Here is a 22,386-nt window from a genome sequence, read left to right as displayed (position 1 = left end):
TTTTGTGCATACTGTGGGTCTGCTCCTCCTGTTTGAGCAAATTCAAGCAGTATTTCCTTAGGCAATAATGATTTTAACAAAGCAATTATATATACACATGTATAGAAATTTATAAATGTAAGAAAATCAATACCTATGACCCCTGGTTTGGGAAGATCCCCCTGGAGTAGGAAATGGCACCCCATTCCAGTATTCTTGACTGGAAAATTTCATGAGCTGAGGAGCCTGGTGGGCTACAATCCATGCGGCCACAAAGAGTCAGACACAACTGAGCGACTGAGCACACACATGAATCTCTAATACATTTAAAATGTAATTTAGGTCTTTATTAACATGAAAACAATTTTAAAATGGAAGATCAGGAATTAAAGCTCATCTGAATTATTTACAATACTATAATCATAAATATTGTATTTATTTTATAAAACACAGCATATGTGCTCTAATTATATTAAGCAATTTGTGACTCAAAATATAGACCACAATTATCAGAAGCTGTGTAAACTATTAATGAAAGGGTTCGACTTCAAGTGAGACACATTTCTCCTATGTGCTAAAAGAAATGCCATCTAATGGTGACATATGTTGTTAATAAATTAGGAAAAGATTGATAAAAGTTATATATGGTACAAGTCCTACTCCAGGAGACGGTGAAGGACAGGGAAGCCTGGCATGCTACAATTCATGGAGTCGCGAGGAGTCAGACACAATAGCGACTGAACACCAACCTCATGTCCCTAACTTCAGAGTGATTTATAAATGAATAAACTTTATATTAGTTCTCACTTCAAAGAACTAAATTCATTAAAATACTAAATAAGTGTAAACCATCCTTTTTCATCTAAAATATTAGGTGAAAACATTTAATTTCCAGAGTGAATTCATTTATTTTCTAGAGGCAAATATATCACTTTACAACACATATATGATAGGTATAGTTTCTGAAAATTAAGTCTGCCAGAGAGAACTGTAATCTCCTTGATTTATGTGCCTTAATGCTTCAATGCAAAATCTTGGAATTTCACACATTAAACAGAAAGGGTTCTGGAAAGAAGAACCTGTATCAGCTTGGAAAAGGAGAGAGTTCCTTCTGCTTCCTGGGTTGACTGAGATAAAATAAGATGACTTCTCTCATTTTACACCAAACACTGATTCTGAAAGTAATAAGCCTAACAGAGAATAGGTCAGTTCTAATTATTACTTTTCTATTCACAGCTACAATGTGACAGAACACAAAATTAACAGCCCCAATGTAAACCAGTTTTATACATGCCAAACATCACATTTAATTTTTTATCGGAAATAAACAATAAAAAAGGTAACATGGTGATTTGAAATTAAAGGTTGCAATTCTTAAGTACCCAGTTTTATAAGAACAATTAATTAGAAAAAGAAAAAAAATCACTTACATATTCTAAGCACTTTGTATACCCCTAAACATAAGAGTACTCCAATCAAACACATATATAGTACAAACTAATGAAATGCTTTAGAAATCCTTAAAAGAATCTGAACATTTAAGCAACCAGAAGTGTATGTTAATTTCTTACAAGAGTGAAAAATATGGGAAATGAGAATAATTTATGACACTACCACATTAAATCTTGATGTACAGTACCAGATTTACAGTAACAGTACAGTAAAATGAACACTGAGGTCACTTTATGCAAGTAAACAGCAGTCCTCAAATGACATTAAATAGTTGCTGTAACTCTTGGCGGTTTGGTTTTATAATAAATATGTAATAAATATCTGTAGTACTTTGTACATGTTGAGTGCTTATCTTTCTCCATTTGAAAGTCCTTCTCCAGAGTCATAATGTCTCAGAGGCATCCCAGAGGGTGGGGAGTTGGGACGTTGCAGCAAGTCCATTAACAAAGCAATCTTATTATCTATGTGCTCCTGGAGTTTATATATTCGCTGATCAATGTAGTCTGTAAGTTTCTTTTCCATCAGTTCCATCTTTTTTGAAAGAATCTTTTCCAAGTAGGAACAAATGGACTGCTCTTCCAGTCTAGAAGTAAATTTAAATAATAATGTAACAATTTTCCTTAATATTATAACAAAAACAACTAAACTGTAGTACAATAAAGTAGCCACAACTTTGTAATTTGTCTCCACAACTATATTCTGTCTCCTTGCAACATACTTCTAACACATATCCAACAGGCTACCACAACCCTGAATGCCCAAAGCCGTCTTATTTCTTTAATTCATTAAACATTTAAGCACAAAGTGAAGTGAGAGTATAAAAATGAAGATGATGGAACTTCTACCCTCAAAGAATAGACCATTAGATAGAAAGGGTCTTTTTTTTATTTTGAGCTCCAAATCTAAAGTCATCTTGTGAATTTTTTTAAGGTCTTCTTCCAAATACTTCCCTAAGCAATGGTACAATTGAAATAGTTGTGGTGTTTCTGTTTTTTTTTTTAATCCACACAACCTTACTAAATTACTAGAAGCTTCTATGAACAACTGTGTACAGGCTTTTATGCGGACAGATGTTTTCTTCTCTCTGGAATGAATGCCCAGGAGCATGACTGCCGAGGCACACGGTACCTATACACGCTTAGTTATTAGAAACTGCTGGAGTATTTTTTAGAGTGGCTGTAGCACTTTACATCTCCATGAGTAATGTATGAGAGATCCTGTTTCTCCACACCCTCATCAGAATTTGGGATTGTCACCATTTTACAGTTTTTATTTCAGCCATTTGAACAACTGTGGAGTGGTATCATGTGGTTTTAATGCACTTTTCTTTAATAGCCACGAGGTCAATAGCACATCTTTCCATGTGCTTATTTGCTTTTGTATATCCTCTCTGGTATAATGTCTATGTCTTTTGCCCATGTGCTAGCTGGATTTTTTAATGTTGAGTTTTAAGAGCCCTTTCTATATTTTAGATGTAAGTCATTTACTGGACTTGTGACTTGCAAATTTTTTTCCCCAGTTAGGAATTTGTATTTTATTCCACTTCACAGAGTCTTTTTTTCCTAATTTTTTTAAAAAAGAATTTTATTTATTTATTTTTGGTTGTGCTAGGCCTCTGTTGCTGCATGGGCTCTTCTCTCCAGCTGTGCCGAGTGGGAGCTACTCTCCAGCTGTGGTGCACAGGCCTCTCAGTGGGCCCCAGGTCACATGGGCTTCAGGAGTCGTGGCTCCCGAGCCCCAGGGCACAGACACGATAGCTGCGGAGCAGGCTCCGCTGCCCCACAGCGCGTGGCATCTTATCAGGTCAGGGGCCAAAGCCTGTCTCCTGCACTGGCAGGTGGGTCTTTTACTACTGAGCCACTGGGAAGCCCCCAGAGTCTTTCACAGAACACAATTTTGCATTTTCATGTGGTCCAATATATTTTCAATTATCCTGCTTTGTGTGTCATATCTAAGAAATCTTGTCTAGGTTCCCAAAGACAGTCTCCTATGGATTATTAGAAAACTTCCATGGCTTCATGTTTTAAACTTACATCCCTGATCCATTTTGAGTGAAGTTTTATACAACGTGCAAGGTTTGGGTCATAGTTCACTTCTTGCTCCTTGGCTATCCATCTGCTCCAGCACCCCGAGTTAGAAAGACTCTTCTTCCTTTATTGCACTGCTGTTGCGCCTCTGTCAAAACTCAGTGGAGCACACCTGTGTGGGTCTACCTCTGAACCCTCTACCGGCCTCCACTGAGCCCTGGTCTGCCCCTCCGCCATCACTGCCCGGTCTTGATGCTCTCGCTGAGGAAGACTCGACATTGGAAGAGGGACTCCTCCCACCTCATTCTTCTTTCTCAAGCTTGTCTTAGCTATTCTGCCTCTTGCTTTTCATATAATTTTAAAAATAATCCTGTCTATGTCTACAAAATATTGTGGTGAAATTTTAGTACGTATTGCATTAAACCTTCATATCAACGGGGAGAACTGACAACTTTACTATGTAAAAAACTGAATTTGTAATTTAACAGTCTCTGAGAAAGAAATATCCAGGCCCAGCTGGTTGCACTGAGGACTCTGATACCAAACATCTTTTTTTTTTTTTAATTTTTTTTTTATTAGTTGGAGGCTAATTATTTCACAACATTTCAGTGGGTTTTGTCATACACTGACATGAATCAGCCATGGAGTTACACGTATTCCCCATCCCGATCCCCCCTCCCACCTCCCTCTTCACCCGACTCCTCTGGGTCCTCCCAGTGCACCAGGCCCAGCACTTGTCTCATGCATCCCACCTGGGCTGGTGATCTGTTTCACTTTAGATAATATACATGCTGTTCTTTCAAAACATCCCACCCTCACCTTCTCCCACAGAGTTCAAAAGTCTGTTCTGTACTTCTGTGTCTCTTTTTCTGTTTTGCATATAGGGTTATCATTACCATCTTTCTAAATTCCATATATATGCGTTAGTATGCTGTAATGTTCTTTATCTTTCTGGCTTACTTCACTCTGTATAATGGGCTCCAGTTTCATCCGTCTCATTAGAACTGATTCAAATGAATCCTTTTTAGCAGCTGAGTAATATTCCATGGTGTATATGTACCACAGCTTCCTTATCCATTCGTCTGCTAATGGGCATCTAGGTTGCTTCCATGTCCTGGCTATTATAAACAGTGCTGCGATGAACACTGTGGTACACGTGTCTCTTTCAGATCTGGTTTCCTCAGTGTGTATGTCCAGAAGTGGGATTGCTGGGTCATATGGCAGTTCTATTTCCAGTTTTTTAAGAAATCTCCACAGTTTTCCATAGTGGCTGTATTAGTTTGCATTCCCACTAACAGTGTAAGAGGGTTCCCTTTTCTCCACACCCTCTCCAGCATTTATTGCTTGTAGACTTTTGGATAGCAGCCATTCTGATTGGCGTGTAATGGTACCTCATTGTGGTTTTAATTTGCATTTCTCTGATAATGAGTGATGTTGAGCATCTTTTCATGTGTTTGTTAGCCATCTGTATGTCTTCTTTGGAGAAATGTCTGTTTAGTTCTTTGGCCCATTTTTTGATTGGGTCATTTATTTTTCTGGAATTGAGCTGCAGGAGTTGCTTGTATATTTTTGAGAATACAAAAAAACCTCGAATAGCCAGAGTAATCTTGAGAAAGAAGAATGGAACTGGAGGAATCAACCTGCCTGACTTCAGACTCTACTACAAAGCCACAGTCATCAAGACAGTATGGTACTGGCACAAAGACAGAAATATAGATCAATGGAACAGAATAGAAAGCCCAGAGATAAATCCACGAACCTATGGACACCTTAGCTTTGACAAGGGAGACAAGAATATACAATGGAAAAAAGACAACCTCTTTAACAAGTGGTGCTGGGAAAACTGGTCAACCACTTGTAAAAGAATGAAACTAGAACACTTTCTAACACCATACACAAAAATAAACTCAAAATGGATTAAAGATCTAAATGTAAGACCAGAAACTATAAAACTCCTAGAGGAGAACATAGGCAAAACACTCTCCGACAAAAATCACAGCAGGATCCTATATGACCCATCTCCCAGAATATTGGAAATAAAAGCAAAAATAAACAAATGGGACCTAATCAAACTTAAAAGCTTTTGCACAACAAAGGAAACTATAAGTAAGGTGAAAAGACAGCCCTCAGAATGGGAGAAAATAATAGCAAACGAAGCAACAGACAAAGGATTAATCTCAAAAATATACAACCAACTCCTGCAGCTCAATTCCAGAAAAATAAATGACCCAATCAAAAAATGGGCCAAAGAACCAAACAGACATTTCTCCAAAGAAGACATACAGATGGCTAGCAAACACATGAAAAGATGCTCAACATCACTCATTATCAGAGAAATGCAAATCAAAACCACAATGAGGTACCATTACACGCCAGTCAGGATGGCTGCTATCCAAAAGTCTACAAGCAATAAATGCTGGAGAGGGTGTGGAGAAAAGGGAACCCTCTTACACTGTTGGTGGGAATGCAAACAAGTATAGCCGCTATGGAGAACAGTGTGGAGATTTCTTAAAAAACTGGAAATAGAACTGCCATATGACCCAGCAATCCCACTCCTGGGCATACACACTGAGGAATCCAGATCTGAAAGAGACACATGCACCCCAATGTTCATCACAGCACTGTTTATAATAGCCAGGACATGGAAGCAACCTAGATGTCCATCAGCAGATGAATGGATAAGGAAGCTGTGGTACATATACACCATGGAATATTACTCAGCTGTTAAAAAGGATTCATTTGAATCAGTTCTAATGAGACGGATGAAACTGGAGCCCATTATACAGAGTGAAGTAAGCCAGAAAGATAAAGAACATTACAATATACTAACACATATATATGGAATTTAGAAAGATGGTAATGATAACCCTATATGCAGAACAGAAAAAGAGACACAGATGTACAGAACAGACTTTTGGACTCTGTGGGAGAAGGCGAGGGTGGGATGTTTCGAGAGAAGAGCATGTATATTATCTAAAGTGAAACAGATCACCAGTCCAGGCGGGATGCATGAGACAAGTGCTGGGCCTGGTGCACTGGGAAGACCCAGAGCAATTAGGTGGAGAGGGAGGTGGAAGGGGTGATTGGGATGGCGAATACATGTAACTCCATGGCTGATTCATGTCAATGTATGACAAAACCCACTACAATACTGTAAAGTAATTAGCCTCCAACTAATAAAAATAAATGAAAAGATAAATAATAAAGAAATGCAAAAAAAAAAAGAACTCAATATCAACCATTCTATGTTCATTTGAAGCAAACTGGAAAGGTGAGAAAGCTGGATAAGTGCTTGCCTTGTGAGCTGACCAAAAGCAAAAAAAAAAAAAAAAAGAAAAATCATTTTGAAGTACCATCTTCTTTTATTGTGTGCAATGATAACACACCATTTCTCGATTGGATTGTGACGCGTGATGAAAAGTGGATTTTATAAGACAACCAGTGATGATCAGCTCAGTGGCTGGATTGAGAAGAAGCACCAAATCACTTCCCAATGCCACACTTGCACCAGAAAAAGGTCATGGTCATTCTTTGGTGGTCTGCTGCCCATCTGATCCACTACAGCTTTCTGAATCCTAGCAAAACCATTACATCTGAGAAGTATGCTCAGCAAATCAATGAGATGCTCCGAAAACTGCAATGCCTGTAGCCAGTATGGGTTGACAGAAAGGGCCCAATTTTCCTCAACAATACCTGACTGCACGTCGCACAACCAATACTTCAAAAGCTGAATGAACTGGGCTACAAAGTTTTGCCTCATCTGCCATATTCACTTGACCTCTTTCCAACCAACTACCACTTCAACCATCTCAACGGCTTTTTGCAAGGAAAATGCTTCCACAACCAGCAAGAGGCAGAAAATGCTTTCCAAGAATTTGTCGGATCCAGAGGCACAGATTTTTACACTACGGGAATAAACAAACTTATTTCTCATTGGTAAAAATGTGTTCATTGTAAAGGCTCCTACTCTGACTAATAAAGATGTGCTTGAGCTTAGTTATAATGATTTAAAATTCACGGTCCAAAAACCACAACTAGGTTTGCACCAACCTAATATTAAAGTAATTTAAAGTATTAAAGACTAATGTTATCTTTCCTTGTCCTTCTCAAGTAAGAATCACTTTTTTGTTTCAATAACTTATTAAACTCCTCAAACTGAATGCTATTGGATTTCAACCAACAGAATTACTTCATTTTATATGTAATAAAAGTATAAATCCAAAGATTGAAATAGTTAAGTCAAATAGTTAAGCCAGGACTATGATTAAAGTCCTGAATTCCAGAGCAATATTTGGACACATTCCATTTATATAAAGGATGGGGAACATACTAAAAATAAATAGCTACCACTTAATCAAAGCAGGACTAGAAAAAATTGGAATTATGAAATCAGAGGATAAGAGGCTGTATACTATAAATAATTAAGAGATGAAAACTGTTTGGATGACTCCAAAATTAGCCAGGGTCACACAGGATCTACAAGGAAAATCCATTGCAATGGCTCACTTCATACCATCGGGCAAACAGTGTACACATCAAGGCTACCACAGCTCCTCTCCTTTCATACAGGTAACTCTCCACTCCGACCCTTGTCTGATGCTTATGCTCCTCCCACCAAACGCCTGAGAAGTGCTCGGCACCTCCAGCTTACACACTTCTTTCAAAGCAACACGTTCTACTCCATAGAATATTTCTTTCCTCTACATGTGTCAGTGGTGAAATGTCAAAGCTCCTACGGTTCTCTCCGGAAACAATTTCAGGCAGAAGTTACTGAAACAAACCCCTTTCCTCCACCTGCCTCCCCACCCTCCCCCACACCCCACCTGACGACATGGGTCTAAACACTTACGTGACACCCCCAGTGCCTCCGCCGGGCTTCGGGATGCTGTCCTGCCACTTGATGCCGGGTCCCACCCGGAGATGGCTCACCTGACCACACAAATTCTGGAGAAGAGGCAGCAACTCCGAGTTAGGTATGTGTGAGCTGTCACTTGCTTTCTTTGATAAGAAAGAAGATACTGCATTCTTCAGGTCATTCTCAAGAAGAGAACGGCTTTGTGGCACAATTTTACACTCTTGGAGGCCGCTCAGACTTCCTCCACCAGCTGGCTGCAGACTTTTCTCAGTGTTAGCTTCCGAGTCTTCAGTCACGTTTCCAGATGTCAGCCCAGTTCTGAAAGGAAAAGGTGTGGAGGATGACTTGCCGAAGGCTCCCGGAGCAGACGAGGATGGCAGTCCCGGCACGTGCCTGTGTCCTGCGTTTCCCAGGATCGGCTGGAGCTGCTCTCCGAGGGCAACGCAATTCTAAGGGAGGCAGGCAAGGAAACAGCAGGCACATTAATGACAATGACAGCTAGCTCTGGAGGCAAGGTGCCTTCTTCCCTCTGAGCCTCAGAACATTCACACGGAGTAGACTACAGCCGCGGTCCCAGTACTGAGTTGAGGAGAAAAGACTAAAGCTAACCCGGCCAAGGTAACACAGCTGTCTGTGGCAGAACTAGGACTGGAGCCCCGGACACCCAACTCCAGTCAGGACTTCTAGTCATTCCAAATTCCAGTGTAGTTCTGCTAAGGAAAATCTGCAAATAAATACAAGCATACTTAGTAAAACTGCACAGGCATATTTTAGTGTTTCCACTACAAAGGCCTCCTTAATTTATGGTATTTTCTAATAAGTCACAGTAACTGATAAATTTTCCTAGAATTAAAAATCATCTGCCCACTGTCAGAAATGTAGGCCACCCTAAAGAAATACAATTTGTTTTTACTGGAAGATAGACTAGATAGTTACTTGCTTAAAGTTTGATGCTCTACTTATATTCTTAAAGTTTGAGTATTTTTGTGATATTTTCAATGATTAAAATTAGCTAGCTACCTTTGCGCCTTGTCTGCCGTAATGATTTATAGGGTAATGATTATGTTTTGTGGCCTCAACTCGACCAGTTAGGCTATATTCCTTCCTGAGAAGACCGGCTCACATCTGATAGGAGGTTACTCTGTCATCTATAGAGAGGCATGCTCTTGCTATGTTCTTCAATTTTTCTACAAGAGAAAAGCAAAACTACCTCCAGCCTAGCTAACTGTTACATTATATGGTGCCATCTTAAATTCTAAATCCAGATTTCTACTAGAGATACATAGGGAATATCATCTCCCAATGATATTATTGTTCAATACCTTGTAAGAGAGACTGAGAAAAGTATTATCCAAGTTCAGGTAAAGGCAGTCCAGAATGATTCTTGGATTAAGTGAGCCCCAAACTTATTCATTCAACAAATATTTTCCAGAAATCTACTGTGTGTCAGGTCCTGTTTCAGGACCCAGAAATAAGCCAGTGAACAAGAAACTGTGGACAGTACAATCTAGGGAGCAGGGAGAGATACACAACAAAGAAAGAAATCCTGTGGATGGAGACGGTGATAAATACTTTAGGGAAAATACAACAGGACATATGAATCGTGAGAGCCAGGGAAGTTGGTGAGTGGGAGCAATAGAGCCCCCATAGGACTTCTACTGAATTGCCCACTGGAGAAACTCCCTTTATAACGAAATCTTATCTTCTTCTATTGAATGCAAGTTTTAAGTAAATATTAAATTATTCCTAAAAAATGATGATTGTATACAATTATATTTTTAAAATTTAAAAATTAGACCACTCTCCTTTGGTGAAAAGCAGCTTTACTCAAGGCAAAACTTGAGTAAAGGCGAAACTCAATTATTTTTGGTGGTTACATAATTTTGATACTGCAAGAAAACTTTATGACAGAAAATTGAAAATTCAAAATTCTACAAAATCACAATTACATAAATGGTGGAATCAATATCAAAATTGTACATGACAATTAATTTGCCATAAGTTTTAATTAGAAAAATCTAAATGCAATTAAGGCATTTGCTATATGAGTTTTTTTCTGATATGTCATAATTGTAAGAAATTTACTCTTTATAAAAGTTAGTCATATTCTTCTAGAGAAAAGCTCTTAAGATGATTTTTTTTACTTTGTATGAAATGTTGAGAAATTTCACAGGTTAGTCAACATGACTGCACTAAACGAACCAACCTCAGATGCTGGTGGCTATTCTACTTCTTTAGTTTGCCTTTATTCAATCCTTCATTTTCTTGAGCTGTCTCATATGTTGCCTTGCAAGGGACATCAAACCTTTTTTAAAGGAGGCAGAAAAATATGTATAAAATGATTCTTTAGGGCACATTACATATGTTATTAATATGTGGGAAAAAAACAGTGCAGGCTAAAAAACATGAAAGCATTTATGTAGAATTGTGTTCATATACTTGTATATGTATATTTAATTTCATATGTATATATATACTCCAAGATGTCTGAAAAACTGTTTATCTCTGAACATCTTGTGGTATTTCTAAAGATTGTCCTTAATTTTTTTAATTATAAAGAATGTGTAAAAAAAAAAAAAAAAAAAAATAAAGAATGTGTATAGGTATCACCTTGAAAAAGCAAGAAAAAAGATCTTTTTTAGTTTTTTAAGATGAAAAAGGTAAACAATAAAATCCTGAATAACTGAATATATTTTCTTTGAGAAAATATATTTTCTTACAGCTTTCACTCAGATAACTTTAAATGACAACCATATACCAGGAATTTAGAGACAGAATTCCTACTCAATTATTCTAAACTGCTGAAGCAAAAGCAACGTCAGCACATTTGAACTTCAAACACAAGAAAATAAGAGATCACTTTAATAAAACTTTCGGCAAGGCACAGGTCAAACGGAGAGGCCAGTAAGCTGTTCCCAGGTCCTCCCTTTCCCCTCCAGCACAGGTCCTGCCCCAATTCACACATGAAGGTTCTAAAGAGTGTGTGTCGTTATACTTCATCCATCGGTTCTGATCATGAAACATTCCTACTTTATATTCAACAGATAGTTACAGAGCTCACATGACCCTTTACATCTTATCTCCTAACCTGGTAGCTCACCCAGAAAAGAATCTGCACACAATGTGGGAGACCTGGGTTTGATCCCTAGGTGGGGAAGATCCCCGGAGAAGGGAATGGCAACCCGCTCCAGTTTTCTTGCCTGGAGAATTCCATGGACAGAGGAGCCTGGTGGGCTATAGTCCATGAGATCGCAAAGAGGTGGACGTGACTGAGCGACTAAACACTTTCAGCTTATCACTATTCAAACCAACTCCCTGAAGATCTCCAAGGAGTACCTGTTGATAATCTGAAGGGCATATATATTATGTACTTACCTGGAACCATAAACAAGACAGCCAGGTCCTATTTGCACGAAGTTTATGTATTAGTGAGATAAACAGAACACACGAACAAAAACAAAAACAGTCAAGAAAGCTCTGATGAAAATATGATAGAGATTAGGAGGAAGAGGCTAATTATTTTAAACAGGGTGGTTAGGGACGGTCTCACTCAAGATGGAACATTTAAGATAAGGCTGAAAGAACAAGAAAAGAGCAGACATGCTAAAATCAAGAAGAGGGGATTCTGGCCAAAGACAACAGTTAAGAGTGCAGAGGTCCTGAGGTGGGAGCACAGGTGGATATTTGGGGAACACACACCTCAGAATGTCTAGAGACGAGCAACTGAGGAAATGCGACAGGAGATGGTGTTGAGGCAGGAACGATGGCCCAGATCTGAGATGACAGGGTAAGGAATCTGGATTGACTCTGGTGTGAGGGGAAGCAGCTCGGGACATTACACGGGGGAAGTCGAGTCTCATGGACCCTCTGAGATCATTCTGGTTACTCTGTGGAGAGGGAGCACCTGGACCAGGAGCACCCATCAGGAACCGCCTGAGCTATGCGGGCAAGATCACTGTACCAGAGTACGAAGAGGACGGACTCTGTGCTTTTGGAAGCTCTCCTTTCCGAGGTTTCCAAGATCATCACCAGCTCTCCTGTCCTCCTATGTCTGCCCGTCCCTCCAATGATACTCCTACTAAATTAATGATAGCAAATCTCACAGAAGTTATATGACTTTTTAATTTGTATTTCTTGTTTTAAAGTTTCACATCTAAAATTCAATACTTCCAAATTAAACTTCTTTTTCCCCAAATCAGTCCCTCTGTTGTGTTCCATGTGTATTATTAGTATCAGCATCTACAAAACTTTAGTTTCTCATTGGATTGTTTTTCTCCCACAAAACTCATGATGAATTATGGTCAAGTGCCACTAGTACCACTGTTGTAGCATCTCACAGCCCAGCACCAGGTTCCTCCAAGTTTAGGTCCTCTTAACCCTCATCTGGATGAGAAATAACACATGTTTTCCATCTTGCAGCCTCACTTCCTGCTGACCCATCTTTACACGTAATCAGTTCAGTTCAGTTCAGTCGCTCAGTCATATCTGACTCTTTGTGACCCCATGGACCACAGCACGCCAGGCCTCCCTGTCCATCACCAACTCCTGGAGTTTACCCAAACTCATGTCCATCAAGTCGGTGATGCCATCCAACCATCTCATCCTCTGTTGTCCCTTTCTCTTCCTGCCTTCAATCTTTCAAATGAGTCACCTCTTTGCATCAGGTAGCCAAATACTGGAGTTACAGCTTTAAAATCAGTCCTTTCAATGGACACTCAGGACTGATCTCCTTTAGGATGAACTGTTTGGATCTCCTTGCAGTCCAAGGGATTCTCAAAAGTCTTCTCCAACACTACAGTTCAAAAGCATAAATTCTTCAGTGCTAAGCTTTCTTTATAATCCAACTCTCACAACCATACATGACCACTGGAAAAACCATAGCCTTAACTAGATGAACCTTTGTAAACAAAGTAATGTCTCTGCTTTTTAATATGCTGTCTAAGTTGGCCATAACTTAGGAGTAAGCGTCTTTTAATTTCATGGCTGCAATCACCATCTGCAGTGATTTTGGATCCCCCCAAAATAAAGTCAGCCACTGTTTCCCCATCTATTTGCCATGAAGTGATGGGACCGGATGCCATGATCTTAGTTTTCTGAATGTTGAGCTTTCAGCCAACTTTTTCACTCTCCTCTTTCACTTTCATATAGGCTCTTTAGTTCTTCACTTTCTGCCATAACAGTGGTGTCATCTGCATATCTGAGGTTATTGATATTTCTCCCAGCAATCTTGATTCCAGCTTGTGCTTCCTCCAGCCCAGTGATTCTTACAATGTACTCTGTATATAAGTTAAATAAGCAGGGTGACAATATACAGCCTTGATATACTCCTTGTCCTATTTGGAACCAGTCTGCTGTTCCATGTCCAGTTCTAACTGCTGCTTCCTGGCCTACATACAGATTTCTTAAGAGGCAGATCAGGTGGTCTGGTATTCCCATCTCTTTCAGAATTTTCCCCAATTTATTGTGATCCTCACAGACAAAAGGCTTTGTGGCATAGTTAATAAAGCAGAAATAGATGTCTTTCTGGAACTCTCTTGCTTTTCCGTTGATTGAGCGGATGTTGGCAATCTGATCTCTGGTTCCTCTGCCTTTTCTAAAACCAGCTTGAACATCTGGAAGTTCATGGATCGCGTATTACTGAAGCCTGGCTTGGAGAATTTTGAGCATTACTTTACTAGCGTGTGAGATAAGTGCAATTGTGTGGTAATTTGAGCATTCTTTGGCATTGCCTTTCTTTGGGACTGGAATGAAAACTGACCTGTTCCATCCTGTGGCCACTGCTGAGTTTTCCAAATTTGCTGGCATATTGAGTGCAGCACTTTCACAGCATCATCTTTTAGGATTTGAAATAGCTCAGGTGGAATTTCATCACCTCCACCAGCTTTGTTCATAGTGACGCTTCCTAAGGCCCACCTGACTTCACATTCCACGATGTCTGGCTCTAGGTGAGTGATCAGACCACCCCACTGTGATTATCTGGGTCATGAAGATCTTTTTTTATACAGTTCTTCTGTGTATTCTTGCTTCCTCTTCTTAATATCTTCTGCTTCTGTTAGGTCCATACCATTTCTGTCCTTTATTGAGCTCGACTTTGCATGAAATGTTCCCTTGGTATCACTAATTTTCTTGAAGAGATCTCTAGTCTTTCTCATTCTTTGTTTACTGCTATTTCTTTGCACTGATCACTGAGGAAGGCTATCTTACCTCTCCTTGCTATTCACTGGAACTCTGCATTCAAATGGGTATTATCTTTCCTTTTCTCCTTTGCTTTTCGTTTCTCTTTCTTTCCACAGCTATTTGTAAGGCCTCCTCAGACAGCCATTTTGGTTTTTGCATTTCTTTTTCTTAGGGATGGTCTTGATCCCTGTCTCCTGTACAATGTCACGAACTTCCCCGTCCATAGTTCATCAGGCACTCTATCAGTTCTAGTCCCTTAAATCTATTTCCCACTTCCACTGTATAATCTTAAGGGATTTGATTTAGGTCATACCTGAATGGTCTAGTGGTTTTCCCTACTTCCTTCAATTTAAGTCTGAATTTGGCAATAAGGAGTTTATCTGAGCCACAGTCAACTCCCGGTCTTGTTTTTGCTGACTGTATAGAGCTTCTCCATCTTTGGCTGCAAAGAATATAATCAATCTGATTTCAGTGTTGGCCATCTGTTGATATCCATGTGTACAGCCTTCCCTGGTGTTGCTGGAAGAGGGTGTTTGCTATGACCAGTGCGTTCTCTTGGCAAAACCTGATTAGCCTTTGCCCTGTTTCATCCTGTACTCCAAGGCCAAATGTGCCTGTTACTCCAGGTGTTTCTTGAGTTCCTACCTTTGCATTCCAGTCCCCTATAATGAAAAGGACATCTTTTTTGGGTGATAGTTCCAAAAGGACTTGTAGGACTTCATAGAACCTTTCAACTTCAGCTTCTTCAGTGTTACTGGTCAGGGCATAGACTTGGATTTCCATGATATTTAATGGTTTGTCTTGGAAATGAACATAGATCATTCTGTCGTTTTTGAGATTGCATCCAAGTACTGCATTTTGGAATCTCTTGTTGACTATGAGGGCTACTCCATTCCTTCTAAGGGATTCTTGCCCACAGTAGTAGATATAACGGTCATCTGAGTTAAGTTCACCTGTTCGAGTCCATTTTAGTTTGCTGATTACTAAAATGTCGACATTCACTCTTGCCATCTCCTGTTTGACCACTTCCAGTTTGCCTTGATTCATGGACCTAACATTCCAGGTTCCTATGCAATATTGCTCTTTACAGCATCAGACCTTGCTTCTATCACCAGTCACATCCACAAGTGGGTGTAGTTTTTGCTTTGACTCCATCTCTTCATTCTTTCTGGAGTTATTTCTCCACTGATATATCCAGTAGTATATTGGGCAACTACCGACCTGGGGAGTTCATCTTTCAGTGTCCTATCTTTTTGCCTTTCTATACTGTTCATGGGGTTCTCAAGGCAAGAATACTGAAGTGGTTTGCCATTCTCTTCTCCAGTGGACCACATTTTGTCACGTAAAGCTAAAAGACACCCACAAACTTTATAAAAGCATTCAAAATCCTGTATGATCCAGCCCCAGTCCACCTGAAATTTCTCCTATCACATCTTCACTCCACAGAAATGAACTTTTATTCCGTTCCTAGCTACATCCTACTCCTTCCAACACTGAAGATTTAATCTAAACTATTCTCTACCTCTTCAGTTCAGTTCAGTTCAGTCACTCAGTCATGTTTGACTCTTTGCAACCCCACGAACCGCAGCATACCAGGCTTCCCTGTCCATCACCAACTCCAGGAGTCCACCCAAACCCATGTCCATCGAGTCAATGATGCCATCCAAGCATCTCATCCTCTGTCATACCCTTCTCCTGCCCTCAATCTTTCCCAGCATCGGGGTCTTTTCCAATGAGTCAGCTCTTCGCATCAGGTGGCCAAAGTATTGGAGTTTCAGCTTCAACATCAGACCTTCCAATGAACACCCAGGACTGATCTCCTTTAGGATGGACTGGTTTGATCTCTTTGTAGTCCAAGGGACTCTCAAGAGCCTTCTCCAACACCACAGTTCAAAAGCATCAATTCTTCTGCACTCAGCTTTCTTTATAGTCCAACACTCACATCCATACATGACCACTGGAAAAACCATAGCCATGACTAGACGGACCTTTGCTGGCAAGTAATGTCTCTGCTTTTTAATATGCTGTCTAGGTTGGTCATGACTTTCCTTCCAAGGAGTAAGCGTCTTTTGATTTCATGGCTGCAATCACAATCCGCAGTGATTTTGGAGCCCCCCAAAATAAAGTCTGACACTGTTTCCACTGTTTCCCCACCTATTTCCCATGAAGTGATGGGACCAGATGCCATGATCTTAGTTTTCTGAATGCTGAGCTTTATGCCAACTTTTTCATCTTTCACTTTCATCAAGAGACTCTTTAGTTCTTCTTCACTTTCTGCCATAAGGGTGCTGTCATCTGCGTATCTGAGGTTATTGATATTTCTTCTGGCAATCTGAATTCCAGCTTGTGCTTCTTCCAGCCCAGCGTTTCTCATGATGTACTCTGCATATACGTTAAATAAGCCGGGTGACAATATACAGCCTTGATGTACTCCTTTTCCTATTTGGAACCAGTCTGCTGTTCCATGTCCAGTTCTAACTGCTGCTTCCTGACCTGCATACAGGTTTCTCAAGAGGCAGGTCAGGTGGTCTGGTATTCCCATCTCTTTCAGAATTTTCCCCAGTGTATTGTGATCCACACAGTCAAAGGCTTTGGCATAGTCAATAAAGCAGAAATAGATGTTTTTCTGGAACTCTCTTGCTTTTTCGATGATCCAGCAGATATTGGCAATTTGACCTCTGGTTCCTCTGCCTTTTCTAACACTAGCTTGAACATTTGGAAGTTCACGGTTCACGTATTGCTGAAGTCTGGCTTGGAGAATTTTAAGCATTACTTTACTAGTGTGTGAGATGAGTGCAATTGTGTGATAGTTTGAGCATTCTTTGGCATTGCCTTTCTTTGGGATTGGAATGAAAACTGACCTTTTCCAGTCCTGTGGGCACTGCTGAGTTTTCCAAATTTGCTGGCATATTGAGTGCAGCACTTTCACAGCGTCATTTCTTAAGTTGCGTCCCTCCAAATTCACTTGCTTAATCCCACCCTTTCTCTTTAAAGGCCCAGATAAAATGCCACTTCCTTTAATAAGCCTTTCCTAGTCTGTTCTCAGCATTCTCCACTTACATGCCCTGAGTTCCCTACTAAGTCTATAGAAATCCTTAAAGACAGGCTGTAGGCTAATTCATCTTAGAACTTTCTAAAGTTATCAAAACAGTGCATTATTCATGAAAAAGGGTCTAAGTAAATGCTTGCTGAATGAATGAGCTAGAGAATTCACAGACAATTGTGAGGGCTGTAAAAACCATTTTTTTTAACAAGATGCAATTTTTACATAAGTCAGCAAAGATAACAGGGAAATCAGTAATAAAAAAAGCTAAAAGGAAAAAATTTATGTTACCACATGTTGTAATAAAGTGCTATCATTTAAAGAATTGTAATGGTTTCTGGAAAGAAATCCATTCTTACTCACCTGCTGCTGTAATCTCACCATATTCATCAACTGCTGAGCTCCAGGTGATAACTTTGACCCCATGGACTCCATGATAGTTTGGACCCTCTCCAGGTCTATCTTTGATCCTAGAGCAGGAGAGCCTGCTGAAGAATGTGCCGAGACTGGCCTCATGTGTACCACAACTTTACTGATGAACACACAGTTCTTTTCACCAAAGGAGAGCAGCTATTATAACACAAAAGTCGAGCAAAATTAATAGTAATAAAAACAACCATTATTTAAGGTCATTTCTTGTCAATACTGAAGTAAGACTGAAGCGTTCAAAAGTCTAAAAATTAACCTCAAGTACATTTTAAAGTTTCTCTAGTCACAGAAAAAAGCTAAAAAGAACTACATCAACTTTAAAAAGTCTTTTTGCAACTAAAAGAATTAAGTGTAAATAATGTTTTACTTAGTAGTTTAAGGAATTAAAGATAAACTATTCCAATCTGAGTACTTAACATACTGAAACTTGCCATAATATTACGTGATATTAAATAAGACTCACTAGAAGCCCATGCAAAGTGTTGGCTGATAGTTAATACAGTTCAGTATTTTAGACTTTAGAATAAATTCTAAAGGAATTCTAAGAGAATGTCCAGAAGACTTAAGAGAGCTCAATAGTTTGCACATAGAAAAGATGAGTTCACAATGATTTTCTAATTTGTCAAGAGAGTAAATAAAGGTCAATCTATGAGCCTAATTCTTCTGACTTCTCTCCCAGGAGCTTTTCCAATGCTTTATGCTGCCTCATTTTGTTCATGCTTCTAAATCAAGATGTTTCCTGTGTGCTGTAGGACTGCAAAGTAGCAAAGTGAAAAGCAAACAGGATTTAGAATCAGACAGACCTGAGTTCAGTGAAGGCTGTGCCTAGGTGACCCTGGGTGGATGCCAAACTTGAGTTAGGGGTAAAATCAGTTCACATGGTTGTTATAAGGATTGTGCATTACAATGTCCAGTATATATCACTGAGTGAGTGCTCAAAGATACGCATCAGTAACTACCACTTAACTTTCATAAACTATTGAAGGTACTACTGGCCCAGAAGAGGCCTTCATACAAACCCAAAGATGTTCCTAAATGAAACTCTCTGCACTCCCTGGTACTTCCACAGCACAGTTACAAACCCCATTCATCTTCAGAGACAACAAACCCATACATCACACAAAGACACAGGTGAATAGAGGTCCATGATCTAAAAACAGTGTGGCACCAAAGATGTGACTGTTATCAGCAAGTGAGTAAATACCTCATGAAATGTATATACTCACATTTCAACTTCCATATTACTCCTGCTCTGCTTTTTAATCCCCAAACCTTCCTCAGGAGTGAATGTGGTGCCTATTTTCCACACTGAATCAACCTATTATCTGTCTTGCCCACTATAATATTAGCAATGTGATGACTTCATTCTAATTTATTTCATAACTGCTAATTCCTAAATGTCAAGTACCATAGCTGTTATTAATAGGCATTCCAATATGTGTGGATGAATAAATCACCTTATTTAAACAACTTTAGAAGCTATTAGTATATACACCTAAACAATGTCTTTGCTCTTCTGTAATAATCAGCACAGAATTTTAGAGTTAAAAATAATCAATTCAATAATTTATTTTCTTCAGTTCTCTAATATTACCCATAAAGTAGGTCCAAACAAAATGAAGAAACTGGTTCAAGGTTACTCTGCTAGTCAGCAAAAGAGCCTACTTAACAGCCAGGGCTTATGGTTTCCAGCTCTATACCCTTTCCCTACACCCAATGACATCAGTAAACTTCACTTTAACAATATTGTTCATGCTGAAGACACCAGTCCAATTTTAACTTTGTGTTACCCTTGTCTGAAAGCTCTCTAATTATATTTTATCTTTCTAAATATTTAGGGGCCCAAACTGCATGTGCTTTCTTTTGACACCTAAGTTTCATAAAAAGATAACAAACCTTTTAAACTTATATATTCAAGTAAATAAACAATAACTTAGTTAAATTTTTTTTTAATCACAGTTTTTGGAGGCTTAGAAGTAAAATACCACTGAATTATCAACAGTATATGTCATGACATTGCAATGTAATAAATGTTCAAATTTTAAAAGAAAAATGCATACTTTTTTAGAAAAGAATTTTTTTTTTTACAGTTTACTAAGTATTTCTGAACTAGAACTAGAGACCAAGTTGGACTAATTATTTTACCAAATCAACAGAAAGTAAGTGTGTATATATAATAGAAAAACAACTATAGTTTTCAAATTAAATTTAGAAATGACTTACCTTTATTTTACAAGCATGTGTGGGAGACTCCAATTTTAGATATTTTTTGTACAAAGTAATGTTTTCATGTTCACTAAAAATTAAAAAAAATTTTAAAAAGTTTCATATATTATCATTTATAATAGTTACATTTAAAAATAAAGGTTTCCAGGACAATATTTAAATCCTGAAATTCAGTATTCCTGGTGGGACATAAACAGTTGCAATTTCCTGTGGAGTTGCATTGGATATAAAAACACTATCTGCCACTTGCTAGCTACATGAGAAAATTAAAATTATACCAACTGTATAATTATGTAGCACAGAGCACACCATAAAACTCAAGAATATATCCATTATATACAACAAGCACAGTTCACATTTTGATTCATATTAAGGAACGATTAAGACAGAATCTTCATAAGAAATTGGGGTGGGGGGAAGTATAATAAATGGGTTAAGTATGCAGGTATGGCAGTCTTAAGTTCATGCCCTATTTGTAAAGGATTTCCTACAGAAAAATGTTCAAAGTTCCAGACTGATAAGACTAATTTTTGGAAAACAGAGCCTTGTAAGTTAAAGAAAACAAATGTGAAACACTCAGCAGAGTTTCATTCTAATAAAACTCTTCCACTAACTAGCTATGATATTTTACCAACTTCTCCCTCTTCCATTCGCTCTCCATTTCCACATTTATAAAAACAACTAGGCTGCTCTAGACTGTCTTTAAGATCCCTAAAGGCCTAAACTTCTACCTCTGCTGGTATGTTTTTATCTTCTCTCTTCTAGTGTTTAGCACCAATGTCAGAGAATCAACACCGCAAAAGCTCAAAAAAATAAAACACTTCAGAAGAACACTTCCACATGCAGAAGTCACACACCTGTTATCCAGACCATTACAAACATTCTTGCCCCTACTGGTTCCACAGTACTCCTCTCCTAAGTATACTTCCATATTTCTTGCTGAACTTAAAATGCCAAGAGAAACGATTTCTTCACCTCCATGAGGGTCACATCTCAGGTAAAGGAAGCAGGGGTTTTCATCTTGGCAATTCAGGTTCCTTTTCAAAATCACCAGATCCTGGCTGAAAAGAAAATGAAGAATATACCTATAGTTCTCTGAACATTGTCATTAACCAGTTAATGGGCCACAGGGTTGACATATTATCCAGTTAACTTACGTCTGCATTTGGAGTCCAAGTGCACTCCAAAACACTGACCAAATAAATGCTCAATACAGAAATCATGAGTAAATGATGCTTTAGACCGCGAGGGTCTCCAGTATTTTCCCTTGACTCCTTCAACATTGTATGCGACTTCCTGGAATTGCATGCCCAGTTAATGAAACAGATTTACTGGGCGGCTAGCATGAAATTTAAAATAAGGGAGAGGGGGGGGTGGTGGCTAGAAGTGTGTGTGTGTGTGTGAGTGGGGATGCAGAATGGAATAAAGGACCAAAGTGTGTCACTTTCAAAATCAAGTGTATGAACATTTTCGACATTTGGATTTTTTTAAATGCCTATTTTGGTAAGACAGGAGGTTTTTGTTTCAAAATAAGAGGCCGGTTCTGATCCCGACAAGGGGCCTCAGGAGCCAACGAGATGGACTCAAGGAGGGTGTGCGTGAAACCCTGTCTCCCGCTCACCTGCCCTCGTCCCCCCATTCCCAACATTCACACCCGAGTCCCCTCAGCTTTCCCGCGGACGACCCTCTGTCCTCCCGACACCCGGGCCCGGCCGTCTCGCCTTCGCCGTCCGCACGGCCCCGTCACCCGCTCGGCTCCCGCATTTCGGGCGCAGATCCTCTCCTCTCAGGGTCCCCGCCTCCCCTCGCGGCTCCCCCAGGAGCGCGGCTGTGTCCCCGAGCACAACCCAGTCCCCGCCGGCCCAGCGCACCCCGCGGCGGGCGGCGCCAGCAGCTCCTCCCAGTCGGCGTCTCCGGCGCCGCGACCAGCCCGGGTGAGACGGAGACTCTGGGCCAAGGCTCCGCACGCGGCATCCCAGGAAGAGGCCAGGGTCGGGCGCCGGGTCAATGGCGCGTGTACAGTCTCGGTCTCCATTCGGCCACCTACGGACCAGGTCGGCTCCGGAACCTCTCTTTATAGCTCTTTAATTTTCGCCAGACCAAGGACGGTTAAGGGCAACTTCCGGCTCGGCCGGCGGCAAACCTGAGAGCCGTGGTTTCCCGGCGGCGTCGGAGAGACCAACTACCGTAAACACGCA

General features: G+C 39.8%; 1 protein-coding gene across 1 annotated transcript; it reads right to left on the bottom strand.

Moving 5' to 3' along the window:
- Nucleotides 1–326: 326 nt before the first annotated feature.
- Nucleotides 327–22,364, bottom strand: C2H10orf88 (chromosome 2 C10orf88 homolog). Its single transcript, XM_065923477.1, has 6 exons — nucleotides 22,060–22,364; nucleotides 21,046–21,249; nucleotides 20,186–20,258; nucleotides 17,897–18,103; nucleotides 8,308–8,762; nucleotides 327–2,014 (listed from the first exon to the last, which is right to left on the bottom strand). Exons 1-6 carry the CDS (start codon nucleotides 22,221–22,223, stop codon nucleotides 1,780–1,782), a joined length of 1,338 nt encoding a protein of 445 aa, XP_065779549.1. The 5' UTR covers nucleotides 22,224–22,364; the 3' UTR covers nucleotides 327–1,779.
- Nucleotides 22,365–22,386: the final 22 nt, after the last annotated feature.

This window comes from Muntiacus reevesi, chromosome 2 (assembly GCF_963930625.1).
Source record: "Muntiacus reevesi chromosome 2, mMunRee1.1, whole genome shotgun sequence".
NCBI classification, from domain to species: Eukaryota; Metazoa; Chordata; class Mammalia; order Artiodactyla; family Cervidae; genus Muntiacus; species Muntiacus reevesi.
This window is presented reverse-complemented; position numbering and strand designations above follow the sequence as displayed.

Coding starts and splice junctions, on each gene's coding strand:
- C2H10orf88 (XM_065923477.1), bottom strand. CDS start 22,223: ATGGAGACCGAGACTGTACACGCGCCATTGACCCGGCGCCCGACCCTG. Junction 18,104..20,185: donor CACATGCTTGTAAAATAAAG/GTAAGTCATTTC, acceptor GTGTTATAATAG/CTGCTCTCCTTTGGTGAAAA. Junction 2,015..8,307: donor GGAGGCACTGGGGGTGTCAC/GTAAGTGTTTAG, acceptor ATTTACTTCTAG/ACTGGAAGAGCAGTCCATTT.